The sequence below is a fragment of the Alnus glutinosa genome, chromosome 1 (assembly GCF_958979055.1).
Source record: "Alnus glutinosa chromosome 1, dhAlnGlut1.1, whole genome shotgun sequence".
Taxonomy (NCBI): Eukaryota; Viridiplantae; Streptophyta; class Magnoliopsida; order Fagales; family Betulaceae; genus Alnus; species Alnus glutinosa.
Window position 1 is genome coordinate 14,547,410 of NC_084886.1, and position 24,843 is coordinate 14,572,252.

Below are 24,843 nucleotides of genomic sequence, written 5' to 3' on the forward strand. Positions count from 1 at the left end.
CGGTCATTTTGAGGATTATTTTGATTTTGGTGGACCCGATTATGATCGTCCCGAGGGCGGTTGCCGTGCTCTGGGTTCGGTAGGATCCTCTGATTTGCAAGAAATCGGACAAACTTCCCATTCTCTATGAAGCATTCTATCAGGATTCTCAAAGAAATGCAAGCTTCGGTGCGGTGCCCGGTGGTATCGTGAAAAGCACAATACTGGTCTGCAAATTGTGAATTCGGGTTCACAAGTACTGGCCTGGGCTTTTGGTACATATGGTCTCGCTTTATCTCCAGAAGAACATCCATGATGGGAGCGTTGAGGGGAGTCCAGTTGTGATCTATAAGCGACTCCCGGTCTCGCTTTGGTGTGGCCTTCTCTCCTTCTGGAACACGCCTACGTTCTTCTTTCTGAGGATCCTTTTTCTTCTTTTGACACTCGAAAGTGGATGGGTGAGTCTGCTTGGATCCTAATAGGGCTCGGAGTGTTTCCTCCTGGTTGATGTACTTCTCAGCCTTATTCATGAAACCGTCTAGATTCTAAGGAGGCTTTCGGGCTATATCAGCAATGAGAGCCCTATCTTTTCAAATTCCCTGGAAGAAGGCTCCGTATATGAAATCATCGGTCTCTGTCTCAGCTTCGAGCCGTGCCTGGTTGAATCTCATGAAGAAGTCTTTGAGAGACTCCTCGAGTCCCTAGTGCAAAAACATCAAGGATCCGGACGGCTTCCTTCTGACTCTCCTGGCCATGAATTGTGTTAGGAACATCCTTCCGAGGTAGTCGAAGTGACGAATGGAGTTTGGCAGAAGTTTTATAAACCAATCGCGGGCATTGCCCGAGAGGGTAAGAGGGAAGGCTCGGCAGGCTACCATTTCGGGTGTTCGGTGGAGGTCCATGTGGGCAAGAAAATTATCCAAGTGCTCCACGGGATCTTCAAGGCCTGTGTAAAACGGTATCTCCGGAATTTTGAACTTCTCGGGAAGACGAATGTTGGCCACATCCTCGGTGAATGGAGAGGTAGTCTTCTGCAAAAGATTTTCGACTAGGGAAGCTTTTCCCTTGTCGTTTCGCTGGATAGTTGCGGTTAGAACGTTGCATTTTTGTTCCAACCGGGTGATCATACCTTGCACCACCCGTTCAGCCTCAGTTTGAGGAGGGGGAAGATTTTCGGGGATATCTTCCTCACGGTCATTTCTTTCCCTGAACCCTTCAACCCGGCTGCTTTCGTGTATTTCTTCCTCCCGACGTTCGCCGATCTGACTATCGCGGGCCTCTCGGTTTTCTAGATCCGTGACTACCCGATGAAGTTCCGGAACCCGAGCCTAGTGGATGGCATTCATATTAGGCTTATTAGCCAAATCCTCAATACTTTTGGCCATCTGTTCTATTTTCTCATTCAGGCGAGTGAGTTGTGGATCGTTTGAGTTTCCTTCTTCCCGGGCATTTTGATCATCCCGGGGCCCTTCGTTCGCTTCTAATCTAGTGTTCACCATAGCGGATTGTTAGTAGAAAAACGACACAAGTCGTTCCCACAGACGGCGCCAATCTGTTGACATAGGTTCCGGTAGGTGATGTGTCGATCAGTAATTCGCCAATATACTCCTTCTTGGAAACCTGCAAATGAAAGCTGCGCCGAGGGATGTCGACAATCTCGCTCCGATGCTTAAGTAGGTGTATTGTTTGAGAGCAAATGCTCAGAGTAATATTAAGGAGATAATGAGTGTACCTTAATATCTGAAGAGACCTTGGTATTTATTGAGATTGAGGAACAGTTAGGATAGTTCTCGGTTTGTACGAGGGTTGATAGTTGAGGAAGACGTGGCCTCGGGCGCATGAATATTTCAGGTTCCACGTCCGCCTATCTCGGGCACATGATACCTTCCTTAGTAACGCGTTGCTGAAGCAGTTTTGGACGCACGATCTAGGTATGCATCGTGTGTCGTGGGCTTGACATCCCCGATAATCCCGAGATATTCACGGGCACGAATTTCCTGGAACACCCGACCCGACTACTCGAGTCAGGTGGTCGGGTCGGATGAATTTGGCTGGGCCTAAATGAACTCTGATGGGCTTTAGTACTTGAAGGTGTGAACTATTTTTCTTGAATGGTTTAGCCCTGTCTGGCGGACACAATGGGCCCGATTGATCGGGTTGGGCCTAGTGCCTAAGGGGGAGAACAGTATTCTCCCTAACAACTTGGAGCTTCTATCAGAACCTTTTTACCCTTATTTATCATTTTGTGCGGTCTTTATAGAGGTCCCAATCATGTTTTAGATTCATTGCTTATTGTTTGTTTTCATCTATGTGTTGCCTTTGGCCAATTCTACCTAGGCCTCAGGGAGTTTGATCTCTCCCGGTCTCATTCAATGTTTTTGAAGAGACCTTCGGTTGAGAATTCATTCTGAATTTTGACCACACGTGCGAACAAGCCTCAATTGTCCATTGCATTCGTACAATTGACATCTTTTCACTCTTTGCACGACAACCTAAGTACCTAACATTCCTCAAAATCCACATTTCAATATATAGTCCATATGGTATATTTAAATAATTTATTAGTAACACTACAGTCCAAAGGGAATTGAAAATAATATAAACACGGTAAGGGTCAGAAAGCCATCATTATTTTAGAGAAAATCAAACTTGGAAAAGTAATTGAAGTTGCTCTTTATTAATTATGCATCTCATCATTTTTTTTAAATAAAAAAAAAAAAAACTTCTTTTCGTCGGACGCCAAAATGGTTTTGCATTTGAGACTCAACAGGCATTGACATGTAACGCCTAGATGCAAAGGTTCAATAATAATCTTTTTTTAATATGTTATATGAGAAAGAAAATTTGTTAAATAGTACACTTACATTTAATTGGACTGATTTGAGTGTTAATCAGTATTTTAATTTTATTTTTTTAACAAAAATTTATTAATAAACGGATAGACACGATCACAATAACGTCCGTCCAAGATGAAATTGGAATTCTATATATATATATATAAAAAAATATAATTATTGTTTACCATTTAACTACTCCATTAATACTTACAAAAAAAAAAAAAAAAACTACTCCATTAATATATATTCCTGTCTAGTTATCATGTTCTAGGGCATTCTAACCCTAGTTTCTTTTTCTTCCCCGACTTTTGTCCTTTATTTTTTCTTCTCTCTCTTCAAACGCGAAAAGATTATCCATTGACTGAGTCATTTTGGATACAAAACATATCTTGTCCAGGTAGTGACGAAGGGTATGACCTATTAATTCGTCGGCGCTTCTTGTTTCCCTAGTTTTATCTGAGGGTGAAATAAGTGGGGCGAAAAATAACGTATGCGTTTTTTATTTGTATTTAATTATTATTTGTTATTAGGATATGCGGATGTAATTAGCAAAAATTAATATTTGCATATATGCAGATGTTTTTTTTTTTTTTTTGACATGCATATATGCATATGTAAATAACCGTTTTAAGAAATGCGGTTGCATATTTGGTAAAACGACGTACATCATTTTGGATTTGGTAAGTTTAAAATATTTAGGTTATGTTTTGTATTTTTCACTATCAACTCAAAGTCATTTTGGTTTTGGTAAAACGAATAGCGGTTTTATGTTTTGTTTTTTTAACTATTATCTCAAAGTCATATCTCATTGCATTTATTTTCTTTTTCTTTTCTTTGGTAATTTAAATCTCAATTAATTTACTGTATGAAACAATGATCCTCTTTGAGTAATAATCACTAATTTTATTTATGATTGTATATAGTAATAACTGCATTATTTAATCTTGCATATAGATTTAGATAGTAATCCAAAGTGCCCATTACCTCATATGCGGAGAGCATATGATAATCCCATTTAATAACTCCAATAACTACGCGGATGCAAATAAATGATCATATATATAATGGGAATGCAGATGCAGATCCAGATACAGATGCAGATGGAGATATTAAAAAATGATAACCGCATTTTATGGATGCGGATATTATTTATAGTCGCATTTGCATTTGCATTTACATTTTCACCCTTAATTTCATTAAGTGTTTGCACTATTGTTCGTACTTTGATTTCTCTTTCAAGAATTCGGAGAAAACAAGACAAATGCTTACGATTTCATCTTACATTTTGCTATCGAAATTGACATCTGATTACAAAAGAATCAGATTGAAGTCCCAGGAGTTTAATTTGATGATTGGTTAAAGAAAAGAAAACTAGCTAATTAATTAGCTGAAGAAAAAGAAAGAAGGAAAATAACAATTCCTCTTATCACTTTGACAGTAATGTGAAATACAGATTTTTCCACTTCAGGTATTCAAATTTGGCGTGGAATTTTGTTCGGATACATTAAAATTGGCATTTGGCCGCTAAGAAGGGACAGAAACTGATCAGGATAAGGATATGGTAAGTCGTTTTCATAATTATTTGTTCGAATTGAAAAGAATTTATTAAGTAGGTGATTATGAGAGACAATTTATGGAACTCACTTGACCGGATAAATAGTTGGACAACCTAATTTTTAGTTAGTCAGATAAATTTCATAAGTGATCTCTCGTGATTATTTTCCCAAATCTTATGAAATTTAAGCAAATAACCGTAAAAAATCCTAATCCCAAAAACTGACGATTCTTGTGAAGGACGCCACGGGCCTTGGGGTTCAAGCAATTTGAGGTGTGGCCACACGTGGGCATTGGCTTTGGTCAGGTCAAATTGTACAAAATTACCCTTTGACCTTGGTCACCATAGCCCTTTTTAGCCCATACTGGCAACTGCCAAAGCCTCCTCTCCTACGGTCCAACGTATAACCAGTGGGCCAACTGTCCTTTTCATCATTTGTTTTTTTGACTTTCCCATTTTTTAATGGAAACCGCTTTGCATGCACTTTTAAATCACATATAATTGTCATGATGATTCTCATGAACGGGAGATGATTTTTGGGACCAAAAACTGTTCTCTAACAGGTTTTTTTTAATAAAAGAATTAAATATAATTAAAAAGTGTCATTTAATGTGATATTAAAAGACACTTTTTAATTATATTTAATTTTTTTTATGAAAAAGGTCTGCAAGGGACTGTTCCCCATTCCATGTATATCGCCTCTCCTCGTGAACATCTCCCCTCTAAAAACAAAAAGGAAAAAGTCATGAAGAAAGGTTTTGTTTGACTGATCAGCTTAAGCAATCAAATAACAACACAACTAATATTACATTTTCCTTCAATAATTATAGCTAGATGCCATAGATATATTTATTTTGGTCTAACTTGTGGCCTGATTTAACCCCGTAAGACAGAAAAAAACGTATGTAAAAAATCTAAGAGCTTCGGTGAAAGAACCAGTATATGCAATTGCTTTTATCATTGACAAAAAAAAATAAAATAAAACATATGTAGACTACAAAGATATGATCGGATAATGCGACTGATAAGAACTCACTCCCTATTAGATTCTTCACGACCCTTCATTTATTAACTAAGCTAAGGCATCTTTTCATTTAAGAATTTAATCATGTTTTTGTTAGAATATGTAGCTTTCTTCCCCCTTCTTCTTCTTCTTTTTTTTTTTTTTTAATTTTTTAATTTTTTTTTTGTTTATGTACTGCTGTTCCTAGGGCATGAACTCTTAGGCTGTGGAGCCCGGCTTGCATCCGACTCGGTTCGATGTTGTTGGAAGTGCTCCTGCTTTTGACATGTTCCAGTGTTTTGATCTAGTTGTGGATCATATTTATAGCAACTTCTAAAGGTTTATTGGGATTGAAGTCTCTTTATATTGTTTCTTAAGAAATAGTGAAATATCGCTGCAACTCAATAGACATAATCCTTAATTGTTAACCATGTAAATCTTTGTGTTTTGTTGTTACTTGTTTGTAATTGCGTCCTTTAATTTATTTCCCTAACATGAACATCTTCTTTCTTGAATCTTGAGTAGGGCTTCAGGGAGCAAATTTTCATCTCCAAATTAAGTTGGGAAATAATACAGAACCAATCTAACTGTATATATTTGTCCAAGTAAGGGCCCCAGCCTCTCATTGCGAGTGCTAGCTAGCTAGTTAGCAATTAGGTTTGAACATTGTCATGATCCACTCTCAATTCATAACTATACTTTAGGGAATCATATTTGATAATGTTTTAAGCTAATACACAGGAAAATTAGTTAAATTACACAAATCTCTCTTAAAGTTCAGGAAACCGTTAGAAAATTACCTCTGATTTGTAATCCATCCAATAGATAGACCTAATTAGGTAATCATATGTGATGGTTATTAACTAGAATAATTAGATTACAAGGGAAATCAGAAAATAAAACAAAAACCAGTGGCCTAAAGGGGTAGAGTGTGTTGTTTTTGAATATAAGATCGAGAAAGCAAGTCTATCGTGATCTTTCTCCAAACTTGAAAGCTAGGGTCATCAATCCATCCTAATAAGTAATATATATTACTATGAATTATTCTGATTCTGACGATGAGATATCCTATTTAAAGTTACACTTACTTTTACGATCGATATCGAACTTTTGATCCTCACGATACACTAAATGTAAGAGTAGTACTAGAGATACTACAATTTTTACTACAAATTCATTTAAAAAGCAGTAAAATAATTAAGAAAAAAATTATATAGTCAGAATAAAATTAATACTCTCAAACTATATATTCATATATAGGGCAACAAATTCATAATAAAGTCAGCATAAAAAATTAGTACTGTCAAAGTACTATTACTAGTGCAACAAATTTTACATATTATTCTCACACGTACAAAAAGAAGTAGAATCCGAACAATATTTAAAAAAAAAAATGCCTATCAGGGGAAAACAGATTCACCAGCTTTTTTGAATTTGATCATGGATTTAGTCGAAGAATCGAATTTTTACACAGCCACGGAGCTACAACTTTCCCAGAAAAACATTAATTCATGGTCAATCCACTTGCGCGTTCTGGAGGCCACGACACACACACATATAAATGTTCAATCAGACCCACCTATAAAATAGATTCACATCTGACCAATTTGAAAGCAAAAGGTTACGTTCAATATTTAAGGGAAAAAGGGAAAAAGAAAAGGAGAAAAGAAAAAGGCCGAGAAAAAGAAAGAAACTTAGCATGGAAGAGCCTCACAGAGGAAAGGATGAGAAGCACGAGAAGGAAGAAGTCCGGTACCGGGGAGTCCGAAGGCGGCCATGGGGGAAGTTCGCGGCTGAGATTCGAGACCCGTCCAGGCAGGGTGCTCGTCTGTGGCTTGGGACGTTCGATACAGCTGAGGAAGCAGCAAGGGCATATGATCGCGCTGCATTTAACCTAAGGGGTCACCTTGCAATTCTTAACTTCCCTAATGAGTATTATCCACAAGTCATGGGATCTCCTCCTCATCCTCCTCAATTTTCATCATTTTCACGGCCTACTACTTCTTCTTCCTCTCCCGGTGGAAGTTCGGAAAGGGGAAGTTCATCTTCTGGACAACAAAGGCAAGTTTTTGAGTTCGAGTACTTGGATGACAAGGTGTTGGAGGACCTTCTTGAATCAGAAGAGGAGAAGAGGAAGCGAACGCAAGGTTGAGGAGAAGAAAAATAATGAATCGAGGTTCAATTTGAGTCCTTTCTCTATTGCTTTGTTTCTTGAGAAATGCTACTTAACAGACTATTAAACGACTGCTATACAATTGAAATAACGTGACAGTAAAAATCAGTTTTTGATTTTTCTTCTTTGCAATTCCTTGTTGATCCAAAGGCTAGCTGATTTTCACTGCATGTTTTCTGATTGAGTTATATAATAATTGTATAACCGTCTACTAAATAGCATTACTCTTTATTAGTGTAATATGGAGAAAAAACTTATGCTTTGATTGTTAGGAGAAACTGATCTAAATCTTAATTATAGCTCCGATATTGGTATTGATTTTCTGATATTTTGATTGATATATACAAGTATGGTTTATGTTTGTTTTGTTGGTTATTTAGCTCATTGGGGCGACTTTTGTCGCAGTACGTGTTTAATATGAAAAGGAGGAGATTAAAACTTCTTGAAAGAGCATTCTTGCGTAGAATGGAGTTGTTACAGAAAGAAGAAACAAGACGTGTAACTAGGAAATTTGGTAAATGATGATGAAAGAAACAATAATAAAAGAACCAAACTCGATTCTTCTAAATCCAATATGTATATAGTAACAATCTCACTGGAGTTCAGACAAAGTGAACAAATATAGAATGCAGCAACACTAACAAACTTGATTGAAGCAACAGTATGAAGATTAGAACGCATCTTACCATAAAGCAATTCAATTTAATTATTCAGTTGATGGTCATTGTTCAAATGCATTGAATTGGCTTACTGAGATCAACAAGAATAAAGGTTAAGAATCTCGATCGAATGCTAATGTGATAATGATAGTGGAAGTTGATCAAGAACTTGATCTCCAAATATACTTTCAAGATAACATGCACAGTTTATCAAAAAGAAAATTCGAAAATAAAGAGGAGTACTCGTAGTGATCATGGGACCAAAAGTAATATGTATCTTCGATCTTCATTATATTGTCTCTCTAGGCAAATTACAGCAAGAGCAAATATGGTGAAGACCATTATAGCACAAGATGCCTATGAAAAGATTAACTCTTCTTCTTTTCTTTTCTTTTTCCTGAATAAATCATTTAGTGAAAACCTTAGGACTCATCTTTGGAGGCAGCAAAATGATATTAGCTAGGCATGGTAAACCGCCTAGAGCTGAAGAGAAAATGTTGCAAGATGTTGTTTGGGAGGTTAAAAATAGAGTTAGGGTAAAGGGAAAATTCAGGAAGCTAGAGTGATGTGAATGTAAAATTCTGTATAAATTTGGGTATTGCCCTTGATATCTTGTATTGACAGATTTTGTTTGTATTGTTGGTATATAGCTTTTGGTTGAATTGTTAGTAGATGGGTTAGACAGATTTGATTGGTTGATAGTTTTGGTTGTATTGTTGACAGATTTGGTTGAATTGTTGTTTCCTTGGTGATCTAGCTCTAATGCTAAAGTGTGGTGTAACCCTTGTTTTTTGTTAGTCAAATTTTATTCATCCAAAAAAAAAAAAAAAAAATCAAACAAACAATACTGTAGGACTCAATCAAGAAAAATGAAAAATGCAAAAACTAATAATTATTGTCAAGAACTTTGCATGATTTCCTTTTAAAAATGTTGTGGCCAATGCTCCATAAAACTTAAGCAATAAATAAGTAGCAAAATTTTCTAAATTGATAGTAAACTAAAAACTAACCGGTATGAATTGATTAAGGAAACCCTAAAAGCCTTAAACTAAAACTTTAAAAGATATATACCTAAAATATAGCAATTAAATTTTTAATCTTTCTTTAAAAACCAATTCTCCACAGGTCACATAACTCGAGGTTTCCTCTTGAATTTTAAAATGATTCACAAAAGAAATCATATGATTATTTAAGATTATCGAACTCAAGTTTCTACCTTATCACTATGATCAACTTACTGCACGTTTAATTGAATTTCAACAAATTCCAGCTACTCAGTCTTTAGATTTATGAGATGCAAATAAACTTGATATTTAATAAATTTCAACTCCAATACCCAGCAAGAAAGAAAGAAAGCAAATTAAACTAGGGATATTGGGACTTTGGATTTTGAATACCATAAATATGTTGCTCAATGGATTCTCCAAAGTTTTCTCAGAGACAATGCTTTCTTTTTTGACATATATCTTTCTCTAACTTTTTGTAAAATATTTTCCAAACAAATTTCATGGATCCTATATATGAATCACTTTGTCAATGAATTTTTACCTTTGAACTTGATCAAGTTGTTTTTCCATGATTCATGTTAAATTATGATTCACGTTTCATATGATCATAAGGAGTAAATTAAGTAATTGATTGCTAGGAGTAAATCATTAGATATGATTGTAGTCAAGTTATATTTGATTTAACATTCAACTTCAATAATATGTGATAAATTAATATATATATATATAGTTGACTCTTTATTTTCCGATTGTTTAAATCTCATTATAAATATGAGTTCCTTGTGTTATTTCTTTCTCTATCTTCATCTTCATCTTCATTAATTTCAGTCTTCCAAATTTTGATATGGTAGCTAGTATCAGGTCGATAGGCCCTTGCTAGCTTGAATCTCTTCATTTAGTTTATTTTCCTTTTGTTGAAGATTTTATTATCACTTAGACGCCAATCATTTATTATTATCTACCCCCTTTTTCTTTCTCTAGCTATATATATAATCAAGATTTATGCCAATACGCTGAAAGAGAATTCTGCACAACATTAATCGACCGTCGGTTTCATGTATGCTTGTAATTGCCGTAAAAACCATGCATATTCGTGTATCATGCATGTCTTCGATCTTCTGACTCTGTTTCCATTTTTTAGAATGTTTATTTTATTTTACTTTCACTAACCATGTACTTCAATTCTCAGATTTCCGACTATTGTTCCAATAATATGCATCTGGTGACCAAAGTAAGAAATGTTGAGTACCATCCCGTTTGATAACTACCAAGAAGGCCAGGGAAAGGAATATGGGGAATATATATATAATAGGCAATTATGAAAATATAGATATTGTAGGTGTTAGATAGATATATATATATATATATATATATATATATATATATATATATATATATAAACATGCAGCGAAAACATTAAATATTTATTACCTCATGCATGCATCGAAACCAAGATCTGATCAGTTGTGGGCGCTTTTACTTTCTACCCCAAAATATCCGGATTGCGCTTGCTTGTTCGCCTTCAAGAATCCCCCCCAGAACTGTGACTGGATTTCTGTTAAAATTGGATTTTTATTTTTATTTTTTTTTGTCTTTTATATTTTGGATTCTGTAATTTTATATTTTTGTAATATTTGTGCTAGCTGTTTGTTTCTACTCCTTACTGCTATAAAGAAGAAAAAAAATAAATAAAAGGATGGAGCCCATGGTTTTTTAACCTGCAGGCTCGACTTCTTCATGAGGATTCCTGAACATCTAGAGATCGAGTTGAGCAATAATTCCACTGAGGTTCCTCCACCGTAGTTTCAAATGAAAGTGCGAAAGAAAAGAAAAACATACAATGCAAACCACCTCTTCATGGTCTCAGTTGGTGGAAGCTTGAGATCGACTTTGAGTGCTCTTCATCGTCTCAGGTTTGAATTACATTGAGTGCGAACTACCTCTTGACAGTGGCGGAGCTAAGAATTTATTGTTGTTGGGGCCAATTAAAAATATGATAAACACAATTTAAAATTAAAAATAAATGTTTTTCAACTTCAACCATTGAGATTCCACAATTCGAGTTTTAAAATGATGATCGTTAGCTTCAACCCAGCTTAGAGATTTATTAAGAGAATAGTTTTTGAGATTTAAAGTTTCGTAATTAAAATCTAACAATGTATTGCTTTCTAGAATGTCAACTTCTTTTATTTTGAATCGATTGTTTTTTATTTCGACATGATTCATCAACTTCAAATTTTAAATTAAATTACAACCCCATAAAAAATAACCAGAGTTGATAAACAACAAATGAACAATCATAGAATAGAAATAAATATATATGTAATAGTCTAAATAAAAATAATCATGGAATAAATCATATAATAGTTTAATCATGGGATCAATCTTTATTAAAAATATTGTATCTAGCATTACTTTTCAAATTTTTTCCTTTTACTTATATATCTTAAAATTTTCTAAGAACTAATTTTATATGAATCTTATATTATTCTCTAAGTAGCAAATATGCTTAATGAAATCAAAACAATATAACTCACCAGAGAAAAGAAGATTGTTCACGAGCAACATAAAGTCTCTTACAAGGTTTTTTTTTTTTTTAAAAAAAAAAGAAATAATAAAAAAAAATTCATGTATGGAGGGTCAAGCTTAGAATTTTCCTAATAAATATATTTTTTAAAGGGTTTGTGGAGGCCACGGCCTCCACCGGCCCTAATCCGGCTCCACTATTGCCTCTTAATTGAGGCCAGTCCTCCCAACGAAGCCTGCGACTCAACCAATCTATGTTAAGAGAAGTGTGAGGCATAGATCCTGAGTTTACTTAATAGGAATGAATACACGAAATAACATTGTCTTGAAGGGCTTTCCTATATAAAATACAAAAAAAATAAAGGAGATGTGATTGTGATACTCGGCTGCTGATTGGTGGATGTTTTCATTCCGAGCGAAATCTGAGATTAAGCAGACGAGAAAACGTACTGGCGGCCGGACTGGAGGCCGGTTGGTCTTTTACTGTGATTTACTTCGTTGGAACATTTCCAAACAGCCCCTAAAGCAAATAAAGTTTCAGAACAAGTCAGCCTGTTCAACAAGCATAGGCCAACGTTTAATTAGTAGAATTGTAACAGTTACATACCTCCCCTAAACTACTGTCCTAAATCCTCGATCTTTAGAGAAAATGAACAACCCCCAAAATAACATGAAAAATACAACAACGGCAATGACAACCCAAGCTCTCTATCTGTTTCAACATGAAACAATACCACTTGAACAAAATCTTCTTTGTAAACTGTACTGCACAACCTATTTTATAAATGATTTGCAAGTAAAAAGTTCACAGTTAGTTCAATAAGTTTTGTCTGGAAGTGATAGAATTTTGATGATATTTTAATTCCAGGGATACATACGTACGTACTTATATATATAGCACAAACATTTAGAGACCACCTCTCATGAAGGATAGAGATCATTAATTTATAATATCTCTCCCTCCACTTTCATAATTGAGGCAAAACTCAAGCATAAAAGAGAGGGGAAAAAACGATACGAAAAAGAACACGACCACCCTCACCCTTTCTTGTTCTTTTTCTCTTCATCTTCAAGAAGCTCCTCAAGCAACTTATCATCAAAGTACTCAAACTCGAAAACTTGTTTCCCATGCTCATGACTTCTAGCACTGATCTCCACATTCCCACGCCTTGAGGAAGAAGATGAAGCGGAAGAGGAACCACCACCGCTCGTCATAGGGTACTCATTTGGGAAGTTGAGAATGGCTAAAGAGCCCCTCATGGCGTAAGCGGCTCGGTCGTAAGCTCTAGCGGCCTCCTCCGCCGTATTAAAAGTCCCAAGCCACACGCGCGCGCCATGCCTAGCCGAGTCTCGAATCTCGGCTGCAAATTTCCCCCACGGCCGCCGCCGTACGCCGCGGTATTTGACCTCACCTGCTTCCTTCTCCTCGTTGGCCTTCCCTCTATGAGGGTCCTGATCACCCATGCTTGCATGGCTGCTTGTGTTTTGGGAGACGGGCATTTTATATGGGTAGAAAAAGAACCCGATTTTGGCAGATTCTCAAATAATTTAGCCACGTGGAAGAACCTGTGATTGAGAATCGTTCGCACGTGTTCAATAGAAACTTCTATAAAGACCTTATTTTGGGTCCAGTGTATCTGGATGGTCAAGCCGATGGCTTTGGCGTAGAAGCGCCCTCAATTATTTCACATTCAGAAATGATTCCTACACTCATTTCTCATAATAGTCTCACAACAAGCTGATGTGGCTGGTAATATTTTATTATTTTTTTACAAAAAGAAAACAAAAGAAAACAAAAAAAATAATAAAATATTACCAGTCATGTCAGCTTGTTGTGGGGCTATTGTGAGAAATGAGTGTAAGAATCATTTCTCTTTCACATTCGTGTAATTTTCTCACTTTTTTTTTTATTTATTTAATTTTTTAGTGTTTTGTTCTTTTCTAACCTTTTGTTCATATGCCGCCACAGAGAAACGCATCATTTATTTGCTTCATAAAGAGAGGTTGAAAAGTAAGTTTAGCATCTAATGTTGTATAGGCTTAATGGTACACGTGCACGAACGGGTGGTAAACGGTCAAGATTTTGCTTACCTAATTACATCTAACGCTGTAAATTGTGTCCCGTCATTTAAAAATTTAAATTTGACATGATACTATATTCATTATATGACAACATATATAACATTAAATCTGTGAAATTTAATTTTGAACCATAAAATAGCTTATCCTGGATATATATATATATATATATATATATATATATATATATATATATATTTGCACCTTTATTGACACAGTATATTTTAAAGCTGCAATGACTATGAAATAATGCTACATATCATCCTTGTGTCTCCTCAAAATCGATTTAGCTCTTAAAATTACTATTGAATTATGATAGATTACTATTGGATTTTGATCCATTAGTAATTTTAAGAGTCATATCAATTTTGGGAGACAAAAGGGTGATATATAGTATTACTCATGACGATGAACCTATCCAAACTCCACAATTAAGCGTGCTTCTGTGAGAATAGTATCAAGATGGATGACCTCCTGAAAAATTTGGTTCAAATGAGCCAAAAACAAATAATATTGTATTGTTATAGGTGAATCGTTATATAACTCATCTCCCTATTACTGGGTCCTTGTCATCAATTTTTTTTTCCAAGTTATTACGTACGCTATTGCGTTTGTATGATCGAGTTACTAAAACTTTTATTGATGTGTTTTTATTAATGGTTAATTAGGTTATCCTCCATTCTTTATTATGTAATTGGTGGTCCAAGATCGATGTACCATTTTATATATTAAATCAATTTAGGGTCAGTGCAGAAAAAAAGTAAGTAATTTTAAATTTTGTGGATTCCATCATCCAGAAGTAGAATTTGATTCGGGAGGGTGTAAGAATCCGAATTTTTCATGATGTCGATCGTAGGACTGATGAGCAAGGGACCAAAACCCTTGGCTAACCTTTGTATTTAAGGAAAAGCATCTAATTATTACACTAACCAAACATTAACTTTAAGGTTTTACTTAATTATCAAAAGAATAAGATAGTTTTCTAGGTAGTGTACGTATATATTATGCTTATAGAAATAGAAGTATATATGCTTCCTTTGTTCACAATTTACATGGAATGTGAAAGATAGCCAATTTGACGATCAGTATCGACTTAATTAGATTATTAGTGTCACCCAAAAAAAAGTAGAAAGATCATGGTTTTAAAAGTATTCAGATTTGAACAAGAGAAGTCAAATGAGAATTGCATATAATAATTATATCGACGTTCAAAGATCGAACAAGATCCTAGCTAGGCCAAGAGAAAAAGAAGACAAAACAAATGACCAGAAGGGAAGATGGGTGTTCAAAGATTTGATATGTAATATCAAAAGTTATGAACTAGTTTAATTTATAACTCTATTCACAGACAGAATTTGCCTTTATTCTCCGCGAAAAGTTCCATTTAGTTTGATTCTTAATTTTCATCTATACTTTTGTTTGGTTTCGGTTTATGTAAACTCGATGATCCCTTTTTGCACGCAACTTCATGTTTTTGCATCTTTTTAGTTTTATATTTCATTTGAGTACGTATATACGTGTGAGTTTGATTGATGAGAAGTTATTGTTACACTCACACTTTATAACTCTAGTACTCACATCAGATACAAGGAAGTGGGACCCAGTATGTAGGTCTCATTTTCTTGTGTCTAGTGTGAGTGCTAGAGTTGTGCAATGTGAGTGTAATAATCATTTTCCTTGATTGATTAAGTTAATTAATTAATATTATGTAGCAGTCATCAAAATAGGTGATAATTTGTATAATAGAATTGGCCGGGTCCAAACATATACATAAGTATAAGTTTTTGAATTAAGGGATGATCTAATATATTAAGTTAAAACATCACAAAAAAAAAAACATTCAGGCATTAATAGCTGTGTGAGTGGGTTTCACTGTGAGCATCCATCCTGCCACACCATGACAATAAAGAAAAAGCTTGCTGCACAACAGGTTGTACATGTGCACAACTATTCACATGAGTGGAATCCATCTGAGTGAGTGAGTCTCACTCAATACTCATGGGATTTGATTGGTGTACTATGGGGTCTACCACATGTGAGGGGCTATTGTACCATTGTTGTGTGGGTACAGTGTAAATAGCATTTTTCCTCACTCATATGAGTGGGTTGTGTAATGTACACCCTGTTGTGCAATTATTAAACCCCTGACAATAAACATGCTACAAACAAGGCATGAAAAAATCTAATGCATTGAGCCGCCCTTGTCTATCAAAATGACATGATAAGGTCAACATTTAAAAAGTTAAGTATTTAAATTAGGGTTAGAAATATTAAAAAATGATTATGTCTATCGATTTGACATGAATGACTATGCTCGCCTGGACTCCCAATATCTAACGCAAAATATGTGCTACAAACAAGGCATGAAAAAATTTAACGCATCGAGCATCACTTGTGTATCAAAATGACACGAGACCATAGGGTTTGAAAATGCTTGGGTGATTTGTGGGAGATAGGGAAAATCGAGAAAGCATAAATCAATTTAGGGTTAATTTTTGTTTGGGTAATTTTTTAACCGATGTGGCGCTGACATAGTTTTAAATACACAAATGACATTGACGCAAATTAAATCATTCTTAATAGGATATATGATGTGACGTATAGATTGTGATTAGACTTGACGTGGCACATTGTTAACGGAACATGGACAGAAGTACTAACTGCGCTTATCAGATATCTACAGGTATCATCTATGATACTTTTTAAAATCGAGAGGTTGATATATTTGATTTCCGGTTAAACTACGTCTGCTAATAAAATATTTAATCCTAGATAAGTCAATGGTGATGTGCATCTAGCATGATAGATTATGGTTGTCCCTTTCGAAAATAAAGTAAGAATGGTGCATGCATAGAGAAAATCAATCCATGATAGATACCTAGTAGTATTTGAAGCAAGAATATGGACCATATGGTGCATTTCACGAATTATCTTTTTGGAAAATTATTATAATAAAACAATTCAATCGAAGTATAGCCAATGTAGTGTTAGACTCATATGTGAGGAAGAGAAACAGTCAAATAACGAATTATATATTCATAATTTTATATAATATTATTGGGTTCAAACTTATAAGTTTAAAGTTTGGGCCGGGTTAAGTGATATCCTACGACGCTATATCAAAACCCACTTGAAGACTTCCCATGCATATATGCCTGCAACATATTTTGTTTTACAAAAAAAAAAAAAAAAAAAAAAAAAAAACTATACTTAATTACCCTTCCGATCGAATTAACATCCTATTTGTAAATGCTTCATATAAACTTTAAACTGTCACAATTGTCTGCTTTAAACTATGTACGCCTCATATAAAAATATATATTAAAATAAAATCCACCACGGCTTGACCGTGACGCAGGCCATGATTCCATGCATGGCCTCCATCATGACCAAGCTGCGGTGATGAATTCCTTTTTTTTTGGCTTTTATTTTGTTTTGGTCAAATGGCTTTACAATATTTGAACCCCCCCCCCCCCCCCCCCCCCCCCGATTTCGGTGGAATATTTTTTAGGCTCTCTCTTTAAGCCCGTTACATGATTTGATGAGCTTGTACGTCTACGGAACTTCAGACTCATCTATATATATATAGAAGCTTGGGTGCTGCATCAAACATGTAGATTATCTGCCGGATTAAATCATGATCCCTAAACACACCTAAATCATGAATGAGTATATATATATAGTACGTCCACATATATATATATGCACTGGCCGGTCAAAGTTAAACAATTAATCTACGCCATTTGATTTTGTTTAATTGACAAATAAGCTTCTTGGGATTTAATCAGAGTAATTAGAGTATATGGACATATTTTAACCATACTTAATTAGCTATTGTGATTGAAAATTTAGTCTGTTAATTAGTTTAATATATGGACGACAGAATAACAAAAGATCGATCCTTGGTGTTATATAAGAACATACCAGAGATGCTCGGTTTTGTCAACGTTTGACTGCATGTGTTGACTTTCTATGATATGAATAATGCGTAGGAAATTAACTTGTATATATGGACAACTTCTGAAACACGTGATAGCACGTTTCTCTTACCCATGTTAAGCAATTCGGTGGTAACTGGTACATAATAATACGTACATTGCAGGAAAATATCTACCAAGGGAAAACATGTGACGGTCGATCTGTTCAACGTACTGGTGCACTCACGTGATTACCCCGCCAAAGGAAGCACCCACGTGATATGGGATGCGCAGGGTTGACTGCACATATGATTGACCAATGACCACAGACCACAGACCACAGACCACGCACAGTAATAGACGTGGCAGTGTATATATATATATATATATAATTACTGGTTCGATCTACTGACTTTCAAAATCCATGCAAAAATGTCATTTTTCTTCACTAGCTTGTTTGTTGCAAATTGCAATCAAACCAGAATCAAATGGGATAGATGTTAAAGGCTCAACATTAGTCTATTTAATTTTGGTTCTAAAATTAATTGAATTCAAGTGCATGTATTAACAAGTTAGATTATATGTTTTGTTAATGTCGAAAATTGACAATGACTACGCATGCTTAGTCCTTGATTCGAGATCCCTGCAATATAGTTAAAGGTCAGAGTGCTGTACCGCCAAGGAGGAAGGGGGCGACAGCACTACCTCTGATGTTTAAGTCAATAAAAATATAAAAATGAAAATGAGAAAATAGATGTAGATTATGGCATGAGAGCATATCTGGGTCTAGCATCCTACTGACCTTATATAGGCTAAGTACAATTTTATGTTGTGTGCCTTCATAAGGCAATTGTCATCAATCATTCGTTAATTTGGCCTTCAATTGTGCGGGTGAGTGTGATCTGTCTTCCTTAAGTGAGTTCTCATTCCTAGAGAGGTGCATATATATGTTGTTTTTCATAAAAGATTGTTGCTTAATATTAAATTTCTCTTCTGGACGTGTGCTTCACACAAGGTTGCGTTTGGGCTGGTTGTCCACTAAGCCAGTGGGAGTGTGGACTTCCATTCCATGTTTAAAGTAATAAATTAAATTTTTTCAGTACTATTTCATAAATCTATATTAATAAGTCAAATTATATGATTTTTTTTTTTTTTTAACATGCATGGGCTGATCCAAGGATGGATTGGCACTAGCTAGCTACCATGTAAGCAGAATGGGATTGTGGTGAGATATTGATGTGGTATATAGCATTACTCATTTAATATTTATATATATCAATTTTATATGATTATGTCATTATTTTGAGTTTTGCTTATTTATGTTTAAGTTTGATTTATATATTGAAGAGCTTATTCATGATTATATTATTATATTGGATTTAATTCTTGATCAATCATAGTTCACATATATCACTCTAAAAAACTTACGTTGCATAAAGTTCAAAGTTTAAATTTACTTCTTCCTATTAGCTTAATCTTTTGGGACAAATAATGATTTAACATGCATGTTATCAGAGCCGAACGTCTTGAATTCGAACCTTGACTCCGTCATATGCCCTCCATTTCAATTAAATATTCTACGTGTTGGACCTCACCTATCAAAAGGTAGTTTGAGCCTACAGGTGAGAGAGGGTGTTAAAGTGTTGATAAAGTGATTAAATTTACCTCTTTCTATTAGTTTAAGCTTTAATTTGAGATAAGTAGTAATTAATTTAATAGGTTCTAATTAACTCTTCGTCCAAATAAACTTGATACCAACGTTAAACTTAGCTAGCTAGGATAAAAAGTTGTGGTAGTGTTAATTCATGGAAGAGAATTTTACAACATTACAACATCAATTGTGAGGAAGGTGATAATACATCCAGATCATGCAAATCGTAAACCATCGGGCAGGTGTCGGGCAGGTGTTGGCCTGTAGACTACCCTCTTCTTCCTCTGCATAGTTCTTAGTTGAAACAATGTATGATGCTCCCTCTAAAGTCTAAACACGAATAGGCCTAGGATGTCAAATCGTTTCCTTGAAAACCACTATTCTCACCATCACTAGGAAACAATTGAAAACATGCAACGTACTCGATCTGTGCAACTTTTAGTTTAATTCTTGTTGCCGCAATAGCTAGACTTTGTTTGTAACTTCATCAAATTTTGAATTTAGACGGAGACAAAGCTTCCAACTTATTTAATATTTATTGAGCTAAAAAAATGAGAGAGCAGCATCAAGATCTATCACAACGACAAGCTTGCACATTGAACTCTTTGGCTAGCGTTGTTAACGTGGTTATTGTTGTTGGCTTCGTGTACGTGGTCAGAGTTGGATCTCGATTCGAAAGCTCTGCATTTTTCTTCCATAGTTGAGCTTGAGCTTTTGCTTCGTTGAGATTTTGGTTGCTAGTTGCTGCTGTCAAGCCACACCTTTTGGTGCAGAGATGTTTATATAGGTTTCCTTTCTATGGATGCCGAGTACCATGCGTGAAAGGGGGAAAAGAGAGGTTATGCGCAGATATGGGGCGAGTGAAAAGCTACGAGCATAAAGGCTTGATGTGGGTAAGCACAAATCTTTGAGACTGGAAAAAGGGGTAGTTAAGAACTTGTTGGTACAGTTTTCGGTATGGTGTGAATCTGCACGTTCCTTTGATGTTCTTCACGCTTCTAAATAACTCTGCAAAACAACAAAACCTAAGGACCCTTCCGGGGGTCCCTCTCCGATGCCTAAATTAGCTTATGTAAGAAAAATAATGCTCTGTGTATAAAAACTGAGTCTTTGTTTATACCTGGGGTATAGGCCTATTTATAGGCATAGAGGTGGAGTCAAACCTGGATTAGGACTCCTGCTCCTTATTGATCTAGAACTGCTGTCCGAGTTCTAATTGGACTTCAATCCTTTACTAGACTTCTAATTGGATATCTTCTTAGACTTCCAATCTGATATCTTCTTAGACTTCTGATCTGATATCTTCTTAGACTTCTGATATGATCATTATCCTTATCTGTTTGGACCTATTTGACTTTTGAATCTTCTCTTTGGATCGGGTTGAGTGGGATTTATCCCCAACAGTTACCCCCCAATTCCCTTATCCGAAGCTTGCTTGAATAATGGGAATTCCATGTCTAAGGAAACCCGATCTTTGTCTCCTTCTGAAAACCTGCTAACCTGCAAAACCTGAGAGTTAAATCTTAACCCCCCATTACCTTCTTGTTTTTCCTTAGGGTTTTCTCCCTGTCTCTTGAAAAACCTGCAAAACCCGAGGGTTAAATCCGACCCCCCTGGCTCTCTTTATTTCTCTCTCTCGGCAAGGATTGATCCGAGAATGCTTTCTTCTTGCTCTCGGTTAGGACTGATCCGAGACTCTCGGCTAGGACTAATCTGAGAGTTTTCTTCTCGTACTCGGCTAGGACTGATCCGAGAAGTTTTTTCTTGCTCTCGGCTAGGACTGATCCGAGGGGCTCCTTCTCGGCTAGGACTGATCCGAGAAGTTTTTTCTTGCTCTCGGCTAGGACTGATCCGAGAGGCTCCTTCTCGGCTAGGACTGATCCGAGAAGTTTTTTCTTGCTCTCGGCTAGGACTGATCCGAGAGGCTCCTTCTCGGCTAGGACTGATCCGAGACTCTCGGCTAGGACTGATCCGAGAGTTTTCTTCTTGCTCTCGGCTAGGACTGATCCGAGAGGCTCCTTCTCGGCTAGGACTGATCCGAGAAGTTTTTTCTTGCTCTCGGCTAGGACTGATCCGAGAGGCTCCTTCTCGGCTAGGACTGATCCGAGAAGTTTCTTCTTGCTCTCGGCTAGGACTGATCCGAGAGGCTCCTTCTCGGCTAGGACTGATCCGAGAAGTTGTTCTTGCTCTCGGCTAGGACTGATCCGAGAGGCTCCTTCTCGGCTAGGACTGATCCGAGAAGTTTCTTCTCGCTCTCGGCTAGGACTGATCCGAGAGGCTCCTTCTCGGCTAGGACTGATCCGAGAAGTTTCTTCTTGCTCTCGGCTAGGACTGATCCGAGAGGCTCCTTCTCGGCTAGGACTGATCCGAGAGTTTTTTCCTGCAAAAGAAACAACATCAACGGGTTCCCGGTCCCTAGACCGGGGACACTCCGATGCTTAAGTCAGCTTTATTCATTTATTCTGAATATACTTATTCCCAAAATCTGGGAAATTTTCTGTCTAGTCTGAATTAAAAATAAAAGTCTAGTTCTTTGCAAATATAAATACTAAAAAATAAAAGCAAGCCTGAAATTCCCGAGAGTCCTTTTTATGGGATCACGGGCAGATACTGTTGTTGCCTCGGCTCTCTATGCTGTGGGCTTCTGCTTCTTCGGTCCTCTCTTCTTTCTATGTCATCTCGGGGAGCATTCTCTTGATGCCTCTCGTCTAGCTGAGGACGGTCTCGGGGATAGTAATCCCGTGGCTGTTGATCTCGGGGCTGATAGTCCTGATGATTCCGAGGCCTGTTATTTCCTTGATGGTTCCGTCGCTCTCCCAAGAACCGAACCAACTTGCCATTCTTTATGAATTCTTCTATTAACAACCTTAGGGTTACGCACCCCTCGGTATAATGACCTGCTTGTTTATGGAAATCACAATACTTCCCTGCATTCCTATAAGGAGGATTACCTGGTATCTTTTGCGGTTCCCGAAACGCCGGATCTCTCTTGATCTCCATGAGGACTTCTGATATCTCGGCATTGAGAGGTGTAAAGTTGTAATCTTTGAACTTCTTTACCTGCCTCTGCTCTTCCCAATCAGCTTTCTTGAGTTCTTTCCTTTTCTTTTCTGGGGCTGTCTCTCGGGGTAGTCTAGAACTGGCCATAGACTTCAGCGTCTCTTCCTGATTGATGAATTCTTCTACCTTATCCATGAGGCCCTGCAAGGTACTCGGTTGCTTCCGGATCAACTTCTTCATCAAAGGCTCCTCGGGTGAAATTCCCTGATAAATGGAAGCAAAAATCATATCCTCGGTCGGATCTTCGACCGTAGCCTTCTCTCGGTTGAACCGAGCCATAAACTCCTTAAGACTCTCATTGCCCTGCTGGTGCAATGATAGCAAATATCCCGAAGGCTTCTTCCTTGTCCGGAAAGTCAAGAACTCCGTTAGGAATATCTTGGACAATTCCTTGAACTGATCAACGGAATTCGGGGGCAGCTTCCTGAACCAGTCTCGGGCATTCCCCGAAAGAGTAAGAGGGAAGGCCCGACATGCTACTTCATCGGGTGTCCCGTGAAGGTCTAGATGAGCTTTGAAATTCTCTAGGTGATCCAAGGGATCTCTGTCTCCTGCATAACTTAGAATTTGGGGTACCTTAAACTTCTCAGGAAGCCGATAGTCTGCTACCCGTTTGGTGAAAGGTGAGTCTGTACCCATCAAAAGCTTGTCCACCATTACGGATCTGCTTTTGTCCTTTCTTTCCATCTCCATGTACGTGCACCTTCTCTCCAGCTCGGCAATAACTCTGCTCAGATCTCATTGACGGTCATCCTCCCTCCGAGGATTAATGTTGCTATTGTGATCTTCTTCCTCACGCTCATCCCTGTTCATCTCGGGATTGGGCTGTCTCGTCCTCATGCGTAACAATTCTGCATTTAAGTCTTCAATCTGGGCTTCCAACGCTGCTATGCGATCTTGATCTCCACCCCCCGGGGGAGGGTTCGGTGGAGGCTGCAAATTATTCTGAATAGCCGGTTCCTGTGGGGCCACGGGCTGTCGATTGGTCTGGCTTCCGGAACGTGTGTTCATCACCATGCTGGATCTTCTTTTTCTTTTATGAGGAACGAATAATCGTTTCCCACAGACGGCGCCAAACTGTTGGTACAGTTTCCGGTATGGTGTGAATCTGCACGTTCCTTTGATGTTCTTCACGCTTCTAAATAACTCTGCAAAACAACAAAACCTAGGGACCCTTCCGGGGGTCCCGTTCCGATGCCTAAATTAGCTTATGTAAGAAAAATAATGCTCTGTGTATTAAAACTGAGTCTTTGTTTATACCTGGGGTATAGGCCTATTTATAGGCATAGAGGTGGAGTCAAACCTGGATTAGGACTCCTGCTCCTTATTGATCTAGAACTGCTGTCCGAGTTCTAATTGGACTTCAATCCTTTACTAGACTTCTAATTGGATATCTTCTTAGACTTCCAATCTGATATCTTCTTAGACTTCTGATCTGATATCTTCTTAGACTTCTGATCTGATATCTTCTTAGACTTCTGATATGATCATTATCCTTATCTGTTTGGACCTATTTGACTTTTGAATCTTCTCTTTGGATTGGGTTGAGTGAGATTTATCCCCAACAGAACTCAAACAAACATATATAATCGAATAAGGGGCCATCCGCCCAGTTCTAGCCGCAGGAGACCAAGAAATGGAGAAAGACCTAGAAACACGAAATTTTCTAGCACTCTTTCAAAAATGGGGAGCGTGTAACTACTAACAATTATTTAAAGAGAGATAAAAGAAATAGAAGAAACACAGATTTTAGGTGATTTGGTTTATGGCCTATATCCAAAAGTCAAAACCTTTTGTTGACTACATTTTTCCTTGATATATTTAATTGTATACAAGACTAATCTATTTATAGAAAAAGAATCTAAACATTACAAGTATCTTCTATTTCTACACTAACAATAATTTATCACTTTGTAACTCTTGTTTCTTGAATATATATAATTTTTGTCTCTTGAATGCTTGTAACTCTTGTCTCTTGAATTCTTATAACTCTTATCTCTATAGAGTGCAATTTTATTTTTTTTCCTTTAACCTTAATTTGCATTTCTCTACTTTTGTTTGTTTGTAACTCTCTATTAGAAATTGTCTCTATAAGGAATTGTCTCATTAACGTTGAGATTATTAGCGATAAATTATAAGTTGGCGCTAATAGTCAACTCTAATGACGTGTCATTAGCTGTGACACTGATGGGTCAACGCTATTGACCCTATATAATATATATATTGAAATAAAAATACTTTAAGGACAACATTTGGTATCTAATGACCCTTCATAATAAAATAAAATAAAATAATAGCCTAATAAAAACATATGTTTCTATTGTGCGAAAGAAAAAGCATTTGAAATGGGGAATAACTTCAATTCGGTCCTGACTGAAAGTTGGATTTTTTTGCCTG

General features: G+C 36.6%; 2 protein-coding genes across 2 annotated transcripts; one reads left to right on the forward strand and one right to left on the reverse strand.

Annotated features, from left to right (window-relative positions):
* Positions 1-7,007: 7,007 nt before the first annotated feature.
* LOC133858778 (ethylene-responsive transcription factor ERF098-like) lies at positions 7,008-7,691 on the forward strand. Its single transcript, XM_062294242.1, has one exon. The coding sequence runs from the start codon at positions 7,074-7,076 to the stop codon at positions 7,524-7,526; it is 453 nt and encodes a 150-aa protein (XP_062150226.1). The 5' UTR covers positions 7,008-7,073; the 3' UTR covers positions 7,527-7,691.
* Positions 7,692-12,660: 4,969 nt separating this feature from the next.
* Positions 12,661-13,239, reverse strand: LOC133875345 (ethylene-responsive transcription factor ERF096-like). The gene has a single exon (XM_062313491.1). It carries the CDS (start codon positions 13,237-13,239, stop codon positions 12,778-12,780), a length of 462 nt encoding a protein of 153 aa, XP_062169475.1. The 3' UTR covers positions 12,661-12,777.
* Between the last annotated feature and the right edge of the window lie 11,604 nt (positions 13,240-24,843).